Source organism: Saccostrea echinata, unplaced genomic scaffold (genome assembly GCF_033153115.1).
Source record: "Saccostrea echinata isolate AGI-Se365-2 ecotype Australia unplaced genomic scaffold, CSIRO_AGI_Sech_v1 ptg000064l, whole genome shotgun sequence".
Lineage (NCBI taxonomy): Eukaryota > Metazoa > Mollusca > Bivalvia > Ostreida > Ostreidae > Saccostrea > Saccostrea echinata.
The window spans coordinates 1,219,434-1,234,444 of NW_026889813.1; the positions used below are offsets into that span (position 1 = coordinate 1,219,434).

The window sequence follows — 15,011 nt, forward strand, 5'->3', positions numbered from 1 at the left end:
TTTTCGCTCTTTTTGATAAGTATTAAACATGAATATAACGAACAGTATTCGATCTCGAAAGTCCAATGAAACGATACGAATTTGGAGCAGAGCAAACACGGACCTCAAAATTTAGAGGTGGGATCAGGTGCCATGGAGGAGTGAGCATCCCCTGCCGACTGGTCACACCCGCCGTGTGCTCCTTGTCACGATCGAAAAAAAAAAACCCGGAAAAATCCGTAGACAGTTCAGTGTATAAGTAATGGCCTAACAATTAGTAGAAAAAACATAAGTCAGCATTTATCAGTATGTGCTGAAGGTCATTGTATCGAGGCTGTTGATATCCTTGTTTCATCAACTTGTTTGTCAATAGTTTGCCTCGTTTTAGAAATTGTTCATATGTAGAGCATGCTCTTGCGTATCGAATAACTATGATTTATAAAAATCTTTTGTCGATACTAATTGTTTTTATTCAAAATTGTGTGCTTTCACAAAAGTGTTAAGAATAGAAACTATCCCTGACAAAATTATGACCGAAAAGAAACAATTAAATAGCATGATCATATAGCGTCGGCATAAACAAAAATAAAATGTATTGATTGTACACAAATTTTATATGTATTTCTTGTCAGGATCATGAAGAAGTTGATCTATATTTACTTTTTTATACCTATTATCTTAATACTTTACTATTTGATCCAAACACACAGTTAAATATTCCGTAAATAAATACATCAGCGCAAACTTTTTTTTTGGGGGGGGGGGGGGGGAAGTCGATACATTTAATTACTTTTGTAATCAAAAGCAGGAGCGAAAGTCGCTAAACTGCATTACGATGGAAAATAATGGTCCCATGTCGCATTAGACGGGGAGTAAAGAAAATGAACAAATCTCGGGAGGAATTTTAAGCGTCACGTATGATAGGATTTCGCTGAATATAGAGGTCGCTATGGAAGGTCTGACTATATGATATATATATATATATATATATATATATATATATATATATATATATATATATATATATATATATATATATATATATATATATATATATATATATATGTATGTACACACAGTATACACAGTATACACAGTGTAATAAACACACACAAAATGAACCCCCCCCCCCCCCCCCCTAGGGAAATGGAAGTTGGTAAGGTGAGTCGTATATATGAAGGAAAGCGGGTTAACGAACCAATTTCCCATGAATTTTTCGGGTTTGTAGACTCCCCCGCCCCCAATTTTTTGGTTGAATCGGATCTTTATTTATGTGAGTGGACCCCCACCCCCAGCATTAATTTCAATTACAGTTTACCTTTGACTTGTTTTTTCACTATATAGAGATACTGGCATTTGAATATGACTTTGCTGTTCTTGAGAAAAAACTTTTAAGATATTCCCTACGTATGTGAAACTTTGATCCCTTGCAATTGTGGTCTCACATTGGCCCCAGGGGATCATAATTTAAACAAACATAAATCTAAACTCAGTAAAAGAAACTTTCACATATATTTTCTCTAGCCCAATGGTTCATGAAAAAATTCTTTTTAATGACTCCTGCCTATTTTCAATATTTCTTAAATTTCTCTCCTTTGAAAGGAATGTACGCATTTATTTGAACCTCCGATATACCCAGGAATGCTTTATGTAAGTTTGATTTCTGGAAAAGAGGTCAAACGAAAGTGGAAAAAGTTACAAACAGACGACGGGCAGAGTAACTTTCATCAGAAAGGAGACTTTTTGTAACTGGAATTTGAAATATTCTTTTTCTGAATAAACAAAGGAAATATAAACTATTTATAGTTTTATAAATACTAGTATTTGTTTAATAATCAAGTTTCAATCAACATTAATCAAATTTAGTTTTGATGGAAGGGGGAGGGGGCTTCTTGATGAATTATAGATACAGTTGAACTTTGGTATCTAGAACACTTAATTATATCTCGAATATCATGGATATGTCGAAGGGATTTGGAAGTCCCAAATACATTTATTAAGTTTTTAAGTATATATTTACCCCGGCTCGATATCTCGAATCCTCGGATATCTCGAGGTTGTCCCATCAAGTTCGAGATGACGAGATTTGACTTTTGCGAATTTATTATTTTTATAATTATTTTTATTAATTAATTTATTTTATTTATTTATTTATTTATTTATTTTATTGTCATACATTGATTTTTTATCTCGCCTTCTCAAGATGGTGATGGAATTATAATATGGACTTCTTATAGTATTATTTAAAAACATGCCGGGCAAATTCCGGATAGCAAGTATAGTTAAAAATACGAAGAAATCATTTCATTATAATGAAAGCATCGCATCGCATCGAACACTTCCGGCAAGCGGATTTAAAGTGGACCCCCATCCTCACAGCTAATTCAGTGCGTGGTTAAATGCTGCTGGTCTCTACAATGTGTTTTTGCGAATGTCAATTATTGTGTATCACTATCAACTCAAAATAATTATACTAGTTCTTGTATACTTGTCTGTATGCCAAGCAAATTACTCCCCCCCCCCTTCCTTCTTTCCCAAAGAAAAATTTCTTACGGTTGAACTGAAATTTTGGCTTTTAATTCAAGTTGTGTCTCGCTACAAAGGTATGTTTCTGCTTAACGAGTGCACTGCCGGGCATCGTTCTCGATGATCAAAGGTTATCGACCTACAACATACTTGATAAATTATTACAAAACGTTACCACACCGTTCTATACGAAGGCCTTTTAGGATCAATCTATGGGGGGAAATTTAAAAGGCGTTATAACACAAAACCAAAGGAGGCGAAACAACGCGAAAAAAGCGTAATAACACGTAATAAAGCAAACTGAAAAAGCATTACTGCGCGAATTTAAGTGAAAAGGTGTATAATAACGCGAAAAAAGCAAAATAATGCGAAGTGAAAAGGCGTTATTAATCCGCATTTTAAACAAGCATTAATATTGTCTGCTTAAAAGGTGTTTAAGGCTGCCTTTATAAAAAAATTTACACCTTTTCATCTTGCGTTATAAGTTAATGCCTTTGATTTTTTTTTTCAAAGATTGGTCCTAATAGGCTTTCGTAGTTCTAAGACTTTGAACTATTTCCTCTTAACTTTAACAGGGAACTGTATATATACAGAAAAATTATATATCATCTATAACTGCAATAAATCCCCATATTTGTTTGACAAAGTTGCACAGTAATTCATGTACTGCTAGTACTCGATCTAAACTATTTTTTGGGAGCGGGTATGTGTCTTATACTAAGTATGCCTTGAAAAAAAAAACAAAAAACAAAAAAAAACTCAGTACTCGTATACTAAACATATACTATAGTAAGCGATTTTTTTTTCCTTTTGAAACATCATTATCTATAAAATAAAATCAGGAAAAAAATCCGTTAGTACTCTAATGTGTGATAAACATCTTTGCTCATTTGGTGAGAAACAGTGATTATAAGAAAGCAAAATTATATTTTGACATTTGAACTCGATTTACAATCTTAATCCGGGTTGGGGGATGGGGGTGCATTTCAAAGTTTCTGTCATAATCCTTGGGTCGTGCTATATGGGCCGACCAGTCTAAAGCTTGGGCCGACCTGTCCGGTATGATGGAACGAGGTGCCGTCTGAATACTCTTCAAAATCTTTTGATGAACCGATGACAGTACCCATGTTTCGAGCTAATACTGACAAATATACACATGCCTAGCGCTGCATGGTGTTCTTGTTTACAGATGTGATTATCTAGCATTCAACAATATATATTTCTACAAATTAACAGTCACACTATATAGTGTTATACAAATGCGTATATGTACATCACTTATCGTGATATGAGGTTACCCCCCCCCCATCCCCACCCCGTATATATTAAGTGGCTATTTTATGGATATAGCCCCATTTTTTAATTAACCATTGCAAGTACAAAGTAACCTTCATACAATATAAAAATGAGATATAGCAGAACAAAAAATAATAATAAATAAATAAATAAATAAATAAATAAATAAATAAATAAATAAATAAATAAAAGATCATATGAATTCTATAATATTTACATGTATCATCTTAAGTAACGTTAATGGGTAAAACTTTATATTGGTCGTTTAGAGCATAGATTTTATTGAAAGAACTTCATATAGTCACATCCGGCAGTATACACTAAAATGGTTTTAACGAAAATAAAAGATTTTTTTTTTAAATCAAGAAGTACAATTATCAAATACTCTTACAATACACTTAAAACAACTTGACATAACATCATATCCCCACTCCCCGTCCCCAACATAGTAGTTAAAAAATAAAAACAAGAAGTAAAAAATTCTGATTTCAGTGGATAGGTACTGTGTTTTATATGGATAGCAGTGTAGTTTTTTATTCGTGCTGTGTGTTCTCTATGTCCGTCGATGACATAATTATTATTGGATCCGCCCTTCGATCAGCTCATCTTAAACTGCTTTTTCAGTATTTGTTTCATTAAAAAAAATAAAGAATGAGCGTCAATTGTTCCTATTATCAAACGATATAATATGCATAGAAGTAGTAAAGGAAAGTGCCTTTAATGACAGTGATAATGTTTATCTATACCTCTTGAAGGACTTTTTCGAGCATTTAGAGGCCCTCGGTCAAAACCTCGTTCTCAAAAATCGTACTCTAAAGCTTCCCGAAATACGCATGCTCAAACAGCTGAAAAACAAGAAATCTTGATGATAAAGGGAAAATTCTTAGATGCCGTAGTTTTATTAATTTAGGTTTATATTGGTGGATTTTTTCTGAAACCTTTGAAGATGTAAATCTGTCTTACTTAACAGATATGGTAAGTTGTTCAAAGTAAGGACATAAACAGATTCCTGACCTATTTTCCGCTGAAGTCGTACGGGTATCGATAGGTCAGCTGTGACATATGAATTTAAAAAAGTGTGATAAATTATATATTAAACAACGAAGGGTACTGGAAGAAAGAACCCATAAGGTAGTTTTAAGATGAAAAGGGACAGAGGAGGCATAAAACTAATGAAGTAAGAACAATTTATTTATGAGCTTCCGGTTGACCTGAAAAAGCAGACGAAAATATGTAGGCTAGGGCTACACGCTTGGTGTGTTATTGTGTACACAGAGTCCTAAATCTCGGTTTATGGCAATAAGTGTTACGCTGACTATTTCAGCATTTAAAACATGGTATGCTTAACTGTTGAAACTTTAGTACATGTAATATTTTGTTCTGTGGACAGTATGGTCACTGAAAACATGACTCAGCCAAACAAAGAAGAATGATGAGGACAGTGTGACATTTATGGTGTTTTAAAGTTTGTTTTACTTCAGGGTATTTTGTTGCATAATGAAATAAAAATCTAGCAAGTAACTGTATTGGGAATTAAGGTGTTAGCAAATGTAATTTATGGACAAAAATTATGATAATGTACTATTGAACTTTGAATATGCTGAAATACGAGGTCATACTTACAGTACTACAAATCTCCTAATAGTTCATATCCTGGTGCATGAGGTTCAGACATTGTCAAAGATAGCTTTTTATGATTTCAACATGAGGGGAAATTAATATGTTTTCATTTTGAATTATATGAGATTTTAAAGAAAAACGATGCCATTTTGTAAGTTTGATAATAAATTGTGAATAGAAGGAAAGGTGTTAGTGATAGGCTATATACTTTAGGATTAAGAAATAGAGAAATAACACAGATCAGTAAATGCACTTTATGACGGAATTTAAGAAAGGCAATTTATTATCATAATTAAACTTATATGTACTAATGATTCATAAATGGCTTACATAATTTGATTTTTGTTTTAAGAATTTAATACATGTAATACATTTTCTGTGTTTGCAGAATTAGGAAGAGCCAGGTTCACTGAAATACTTATTTCAGATTCAAAGAATATCTGTTTTGTGGACCTACAAAAATTGACAATCTGGATCGTGAAGCGTCATCCGCTCCGGAGCACTCCGGAAGGATATCCATCTCGGGAAGGGTGGCCACACCCCCTCCCCCAGAGATGACATGTCCAGTGGCAGAGAACTGGTGTTACACACAGGTAATTCAATCAGTTAATATAAGGTCTAAAGTGTTAAAAAAAGCCATCCAAAGGATGTATAATTTATATCTTTGTATTATGGAGTTTAGACCCATCTCTGTTTAAAAGTTGGATTTTGTAATCAGTGTAATTATGACACATGTAAGGTTTATGTTTTATTTATATGCTGTCTTCTTTTTATATATGTATATATAGGTGAAAGTTGTAAAGTTTTCCTACATATGGACAATCAATAACTTCAGCTTCTGTAGAGAAGAGATGGGAGAAGTGTTAAAAAGTTCCACATTCTCAGCAGGAGCAAATGACAAACTCAAATGGTAACATTACTTTCTTCCTTCATTAATATCAAAATAAAATGTAATAATTAATTTAAAAATTGAGTACATTTAGTGATTGATACAAATTTCTGCTGCTGATAAATAAAACATTAAGTGTTGACTGAGCTGTCTTTAAGGAAACTTTTAAAGGTCCGTCATTAGGTTTTAGTTGTTTTCTGTACATTTATATTAATTTCTTATTGTTTCAGGTGTTTACGAGTGAATCCTAAAGGATTAGATGAAGAAAGCAAAGATTATTTATCTCTATATTTATTATTAGTGTCATGTAACAAAAGTGAAGTTAGAGCAAAGTTCAAATTTTCAATACTGAATGCCAAAAGAGAAGAAACAAAGGCTATGGGTAATATTTTACTTCAGGTCAAAAGAAAAATTTAAACATACATGTTAACTCTACTGCTTTAGGCGGAAGTCTACCGCTTTTTTACTCCATCTCACACCTACCACTTCTATTCGTAAATCTACCGCTTATTTATAAAATCCACTTTTGGTTTGCTTGGGTAGCCATTTTTGAAGCCACTTGTCATAAAATCTCATTAGATATTGTATGATTTGACCTGGGAGCATACAAATGCTTTTTTGTACCGATGATTTCATAGATTTCAAGCACATGTTTGACAAGACAAGTGCACAAATCTCCATAATTACATTGGTTACGATAAATTTCATCAATATCCCCGCCAAGGAAAAGGGAGATATACATGTAGTATTCTAAAACTGGACGAAAACTTTTGACATCATCCATAAAAGAGAAAAAGGGAACCAGCATTCTTTAAATACTTTTTTTTGCTTCTCTACTTTCATTTTCAGTCATCACAGGAAATCCAATTTTTTTAGGGAAAGATAGGAGCTAGTTTTAGATCTGAATTAAACAATGTCATCATTTTCTGTATTTGATAGCTAAATGAACAATCAGAATTATTGCTTCCAGGCTATATCAATAAAGATCACCCTTCAAAAGGCTAAATTAAGCAGCCAAGCAAAGCCAAAGTGATGAGCATGAAAAATATTTATAATTAGAGTTGTATGATTTATGTCAAACCTTTAAGGTTCATTGCATTTGATATTTGAGTTTAATTATTCTAGTGGTCATTTAAGGCCATGTTTACAGAAATCAATGCGTAAAACAATGTGCACAATGCTACCTCTTTTGAGGTCTGAATCTCCCTCTTTTTCATCACATTAGATTAACATGTATGATTTAACACTTGTACATGTAGTCATCAACTTATATATAGTTTATAGTGAAAGAATTGTAAGATGAATGTGGTTAAATACATGTATGTGATGACCAAGTTTAATAAATATTATTAAAATATTAATCAATTTACTCTCTTTTTACAGAAAGCCAAAGGGCTTACCGCTTTGTGCAAGGAAAGGACTGGGGATTTAAAAAGTTCATCAGGAGGGACTTTTTAATGGATGAAGCCAATGGTCTTTTACCAGATGATAAACTAACAATATTTTGTGAGGTTAGAGTCTTTTTTTCTACTTTGTGTAGTAAATACTAGTATATCAATAGGGGTGAAACGATACACCTCCTTCACGGTTCGATACGTATTGTATAATTTTGTCTCGGTTCGGTTATTTTCGATACGATACATTTTGATAGAAGGAAACAAATTCAACGTTGTTTTATGCTTTCTTTTTCTAAATCTAGTCACATATTTTACGAATTTTATTTGCAAATTGACTAGAAGAAATTGATTAAAATTATTTGACTGTCAAAAATTATTTTACAAGCTATCAGTCATCAAAAATTTACGTTTTCTATACTTATTTATACTGAGTAACGTGTTTTACCTTATGCCAAACCCGACTGAATAACGATCCCGACCGAAAAATGAACCGAACCGAAAATTAGAGATTTTGCACCATGTATCAAACTGAGAAAAAATACCGCGGTGAATCGATACCGCAGTGAACCGTTTCACTCCTATATATCAATAAGTATTTCTTCATCCTCAGACACAAACTTTGCATGGTTGACAATATGTATTCATATAGAAAGTTAAATTTTCAAACTATTCTTGCTGTGGCAGACTTATTGTGAGAATATGTGTATATAAACAATATTACATGTTTTGTGCATATACAATGTAGTATTGTTAATCATATTTATAATGCATCATTCATGCAGTACAAGTTTGAAGTATTTTGCTATAATTGACAGTTTACATACTAAACACATTTGTGTATTATTTACATCCATGAAAAGTGTAGTATTGTACCTTTTATATCAGTTTGTATGTAATATATGCAAAGCAAGATGTAATATAAGGGGCAAAAATTAGCTTTTTATAGAAAGAAAAATTAATTATCTTGGATTTGTTTATTTGCTAGCTGATAAAAAAGCATGCAAATTATTTTTTTACAGAAAGAAAAATTAATTATTATTTTGGATTTGTTTAATGCTAAATGATAAGAAAGCATAGATCTGCAATGTATATCATGTACTGTATATATACTAGGGAGCTCAGTTATTGATTATGTCTGGTGACATTTAAAGGTGTTAGACTCTTACATAAGTGTAGTCCTAATTCTCACTCATCAGACATCAATAAGAAAACTAATAGAGCATTTCCACATACAGTTTAAAAATTCAAGTGTGCTGACACTTACCGATAATGCAGCCAATAAACTGTGAAATTTGTGACACACTTGCTCTGATACAAAATGTGTAGTCTACATCACTGTCTAACAGTCATGTGAGTACTATCATGTCACAACCTACTGAAAATGTTTTAAACTATTCATGGAATTGCAATAAGTACTGCATGTACCATATCAGGTATTAAATATATGTGTACATGATTTCTTATAAATACTGAACATGTACAGTACATGTGACAAAAAATATTGGCATTGTGAAACATGTTTGTTTAAGAAAGTATTTTTTCCAGCTTTAAAGAAATCAAGTTTTATGTAATAAAATTGGGACACACTCCAAACACCAAATATTGATGGTTTGACTCTTTCAAATTAAAATATATTTCCCCTAAGTTCATGTAGATCATCTTTCCTCATTACAAACATGCATCAGGTATGAGTACACATGCAGTGATTGATATAGCTCTGTGATTTTTTTCCTCCAGGTGTCAGTGGTCGGTGACACAGTGAATGTTTCTGGTCAGTCAAACTGTACACCAGTCAAAGTCCCCGAGTGTAAACTCAGTGATGACTTGGGGGTCCTGTTTGAAAGGTCCTCATTTAGTGATGTCACTCTCTACCTAGGAGGAAGGGAGTTCTCAGCACACAAAGCAGTGTTGGCAGGTAAGTTCCTACTGAAAGGTATTTGTCCTGTTAATACATGTGTGTGCTGTTACTTTAACTCTGATGCTTGTTTATCTTTGCTGAGTAAATTTTATCAAGACACTTGGATACAGGAAATAAAAGGGGTGTCACTATGTGATTTTGAATTACTTTTAGATGTCATCATGTGATAATACATACCTGTATTGTGTATTTATCAAAGTTATCCAAATGACATGGGGTTTTTTTTTCTTTTCCAGCACGGTCTCCAGTGTTCAATGCAATGTTCGAACATGAGATGGAAGAGAGCAAGAAAGTATGTAGACACCAATTCAGTTAAAAATATGTAAAGATCTCTATCGTTCAGTAAATGTTTAGCATTATAATCATTAAATGTTAATGTCTTTATTTAAAAGAATGGACCCGTAATTCAAACATATCTTTGAAAAGATGGAGATGAATTTCATGTTTATTACATTTATCTATCAAAACTTGTTAAAGGACTTTTCATCCCCCCCCCCCCCACCCACTTGAAAAGGGGTCCATCTGTATGTCTTTCCAATCCCTTATCCTCAACTTCTCGTTAATACACTCCACTGCATGCAATTTAATAAACTTTCACAAAATCTTTATTACATACTGCATTGTGCGTTGCCCATTTTAGGTTTCAGTCGGACACACATTTTGGATTTCCCATAGCAAAAACATGGACTTTTCCATTCTTTAGTGAATATTGGGGGAACCCATCTCATATCTGCAACTTCTCCTTTACTTTTGAATAAAATTGAATGAGACTTTTATAGAATCTTTATTATATAAGTGCCATTATCCACCTCAATTTTATGTTTTTTCAGATCTGACAGATATTTGGGGTTTCCCATAGCAAAACATAGACTTTACCATTATACTCGATAAAGGGGGTATCCATTTTGTTAACACAATTTCTCCTAAACCCCTGAATGAAATTCAATGGAACTTTCAGAGAATCTTATTTACATACTTTGCCCTTATACTCATATGGGAAGAGGGAGTATCATTTTTGTGATCTGCTCACACTGCCTCTAATTGAATAAGTTTTCTCTTTTCTGATCATTGACTGATAATGTACAAAATATTGATTTCAGAATCGTGTAGATATAACAGATGTAGACCATGAAGTTATGAGAGAGATGCTTCGATTTATATACACAGGAAGAGCTCCAAACTTAGACAGAATGGCAGATGATCTACTAGCAGCAGCTGATAAGGTATAAGGCTATTACATGTAATTCTATCCTCTACTTAATAGTCATTGATATATCGCAACTTCTAATTGCTGAAGAGTTGTTTTGTTTTGCCAATACAGTAATGTGCTTTTGAATTCTCACGACTTCAATACATGTATTCCAAATTTTATGTGGAATACCATTCATGACATGATAGCATCCATAAACACATACATGTGTGCTTTATGATGCATATTAATGGTATTTTTAATTTTTTCTTGAAATTGAGTGTAATTACAATCATTTCATCATTTAGTAAAACAAAGTGCCAGGGATGAAGGATTTTGATTTGTTAGAAACGGAAAACATAGTTCATTATATCCATCAAGTATACAATAATTGAATATGTTTTAAGACTACAGGGAATGAAAGTCGCTTGGCTTTAAGTGTGAATTCATGTGTTCGCTATAACCATGTTTTACTTTATTGAATTGATATTCTTTTAGGGGTAAACTTGCTTTGAAAACAGGCTTGTGTATCTGTTCAGTGATTAGATAAATAAATAAATGGTCAGCTCAATTTTACAACGTTTACACAGAACACAATACTGCAATATATCGTAATGTGCAGGAATGTAATTTATCAGATTTTGTCAAATTGATTTTTGATTCAAATGTTACAATTATTCCTGTATATAAACACCAGAGTAGTAAATCAATTTTTTTGTGTTTCAGTATGCCTTAGACCGATTAAAGGTGATGTGTGAGGAAGCATTATGTTCCAGTCTCTGGATTGACAATGTGTGCGAGGTCTTAGTGTTAGCAGATTTACATAGCGCTGATCAGCTTAAAACTCATGCCATTGATTTCATCAACAGGTAATGTGTTGTATTTATACATACTACATGTACTTAATACAATATGTTGTCCCTATAAAAAAAATTTGAAAAGATATTTTTGATATCATGATACTGTATGTTAAATTGTTTATTAATAAATTTTTTAAAAAATTTTAGGAAGGGTGTAAATTTAAAAAAAAGATATAATGGGACATGTACTTGCAAAATGAAATGACAGATTTGGTGTTTATGTATTTACATTTTCTTTTTCTTTACAGTCATGCTACAGATGTAATGGAAACTCCTGGTTGGAAAACTCTAATACGGAATCATCCCCATCTCATTGCTGATGCATTTCGTGCCCTGGCCAGTCAACAAAGTCCGCCCCTCGGACCCCAACGCAAACGCCTCAAAACGTCATAGTCCTAGTCATTCATTGCAACACTTGTGACACAGAAAAGCTAAAAATACAGATCTGTTTTGTACACCAGTAATGGAACAGTGGAAGAAATTGTGGACTTCTTAGTTGTTCCACCTGACCATATCCTGTGTAGATGTTAGTGCTAGTGGCAGAGTCTGACAGGGCTTTTCTGTGATAGAATACATTTTTCCAGACATTGAGGTTGTGTGGCAGTCGGCATAATTGCAAGTGATTTACTTAATAAAGACTAAGTTGCAAAGTTCTTTCAAAGGATAAACCCCTTTCATTTTTTAGCAGATTATATGAAAGTGAACTTGCTGTAAAATATTGGCAAAGAAGGGTCAGTACAAGCATCATTCTAATTAATTTATTGCATGTAGCTCAGACTTTTTTGTCTTGTAAACCAGTTATTGTTAAAAAGTACAATGTAAATACAGTGGCATGCAAAAATGATTTTGTATATTTTCTGTTGGTTTTCCAAGTCTCTTGTCTTTAATGTATAACCAATAGATGGACTATAATTTAAAATTTATTGTAAAAGTGCTTTCCTCTTTTAATTCTATTTTGGTATCATTTTAATGTGCCAGTGACTATTTTAATTCAGAACACTCATGTGAATTCTTATATTTCATTATGTTTCGTTAGAAACAATTATTTAATATACATGTAATAAATGACATTTTTTGTATGTCTAATGCTTTCAAAACTTTGTTAATGTGAATTATTACAATGTTTCACATATATTTTACCAGAGATGTTACTGTGGGCAAACATACAACTGCTGAGCATGTGACATAGACAAAGATTGACAATCCTGACCTGAGGTTCATTCAAGCTAAATTTTTTATGGATATTCAGTACATGTACAGTGAAATATGTCTTATCCAACAAGCATTCTGAAAGTATTGCACAAGCAATACTAGTGCCCTACCAGCAAGTGCAATATGGTTTCCCTTAAAAGCCCCTAATTCTGTCAGTAATCATCAAAGCAGAATGAAATGCAAACATGATCTATAATTCATCAAGGTATATTTCACATACCAAAAAACAGCTCAATATCTACAAGCATTTAGATAAAAATTGCAGAAAACCAAGTTGGACAGTCGGAGGGACAGACAGATAGACTAGGAGGAGACCTATAGTCCCCTCAGATTTCACTGGTAGGGGACAAATAAGCACTTGAGACAAATTCTGTTTTAGAATAGACAGGGTATTAGGTCGCACAGTATAAAAAAATCTGGAAAATCAAAATTTGGAATGCAAATACATACGTATAAAGGTTGGAATTAAAAATAAAACAAATTACACAGGTGCTGGATTAGACATTTTATTTGGTATATGGGTATGCATCCAACTAAAATAAAACAACAACACATTGAAATTTTAAAGTTCACCTGGTCAATAAGATTTTTTTAAGAGAGCGTGAATTTTGATGGTTTTGGTCTTAGTGGGGTTGGGACCATGAAATTTCAAGAACTTGTTCCCCTTCATCCATAGGTGCTTACATGCCAGAACTTGTTGAAAGTGACTCAGCCATTTCAAAGGAGAAGCTGAAAATGTTTAGAAGTTTACTGATACTGCTCGTTGGATAGGAACAGACTGCAATAGGTCACCTGGTCACTTTGCTCTACTTTGACAATCTACTTCCTAATTTTTTAATTGCACATCTACTTTGACAATCACCTCTAATATTTTCTGAAATACCAGTACATGTATTTATTATGAAACTGCATCCCAGTGAACATGAGAAACTAAAGGATAAAAGATTTGTTGTTGCATGAATCCCACTTCCATCAATGAAAGTTATCCGCTTCTGAAGATATTTCTAGTCATGTACTGTTGCAATTAAAACTGAAAAGTTTTTCAATCCATTTCCATTTTCCTATGTACATGTATGTGATGTTCTCTAAAAAATTGACTAAGAAAAAGAATTGCGAGCAAAGAACATTCTTCATCAAAGTGCTGGTCCATATCAGCTTTGCCATGATGCTGATACATGTGTATGCATTACCTTTTCAAATAATACTCTATAAACTCCCTTAGCATGCTTGGGTAAGACTTCTTCAATGTATGCTTAAGGTATTTACAACCCTGGTACAATACCGTACACTGCAATCAAACGGAGTTTTCCAAGTCTGGTAATTAAAATTGCAGAATTTTTCTATCCCCTCATCTCATACTTTAAAAAACAAAAATATGTTTAAGAAACATATACATGTACATGTGTACACTGTATCCACAGCAAAAGGTTTTCAAGATACTGAGCATAAGGCCAGCATGACCCTTGACTTTGTGACCTCAAATCAACAGAGGTCATCTACTTCCTAGGAGAAACCAGTGCATTATGTTAGCTGTCTGTCAAGCAAAGGGTTCTCAAAATACATATGTACAGTGATCAATATCTTCCTTTGTCCAATTTGACCCTTGACCTCAAAATCTTAAAAGAAAGGACCAGATGTGTTCCAAGCTTCATTTCTGTCAAGCAAAATGAGTGGACATTATCTTCTTAGTCTTGAGTAGTTTGACCTTGTGTCATACTTTACACAAATAATACTATATCTTGAAGGTGTGTCATGACCTGACCCAATGTCATTCTGGTAGGTTCAGGGTCACTGGCATAAAAAGTGCAAAATTCATTCAACTTTCTAATGGAGAAACATCCATAATTCACCAAACATTACTTATGACCAGAGGATGCATCTTTTTATTTTTTTAAATGTCATATTTTTAACCAAGGTCATTTAAAAAAAGTTCAAGGTCACATTTACAAATTGTGAATGGGCCACTTTAAAAAAATTGCAGTGGGGGTTTTATTTTGTGAGCTTGGTCACAGTACCTCTAGTTTCAAAAGGGGGCATTTAAATTAAATCAAAAAGATTTGAATGCTACCTTTAAAGGATCAAATAGTGAAAACTTTGGCAATTCGGATTAAACCAAAAAAATGAC

The 15,011-nt window shown here is 33.0% G+C and overlaps 2 protein-coding genes across 2 annotated transcripts in view; both read left to right on the forward strand.

Annotated features, from left to right (window-relative positions):
• Nucleotides 1-12,753, forward strand: part of LOC133175662 (contactin-like) — a 47,935-nt gene extending 35,182 nt beyond the window's left edge. The window contains exons 36-44 of the mRNA XM_061310772.1: nt 5,838-6,014; nt 6,210-6,331; nt 6,541-6,692; nt 7,694-7,821; nt 9,445-9,622; nt 9,862-9,917; nt 10,726-10,848; nt 11,541-11,683; nt 11,923-12,753. Of these exons, the coding sequence (XP_061166756.1) occupies nt 5,838-6,014; nt 6,210-6,331; nt 6,541-6,692; nt 7,694-7,821; nt 9,445-9,622; nt 9,862-9,917; nt 10,726-10,848; nt 11,541-11,683; nt 11,923-12,067 (1,224 nt within the window). The 3' untranslated portion in view covers nt 12,068-12,753. The remainder of the gene's footprint in view (nt 1-5,837; nt 6,015-6,209; nt 6,332-6,540; nt 6,693-7,693; nt 7,822-9,444; nt 9,623-9,861; nt 9,918-10,725; nt 10,849-11,540; nt 11,684-11,922) is intronic.
• The window catches only part of LOC133175966 (uridine phosphorylase 2-like), a 56,734-nt gene continuing 42,099 nt past the window's right edge, over nt 377-15,011 (forward strand). The window contains exon 1 of the mRNA XM_061311127.1: nt 377-380. The gene's annotated coding sequence lies outside the window, so the exon portion shown is untranslated. The remainder of the gene's footprint in view (nt 381-15,011) is intronic.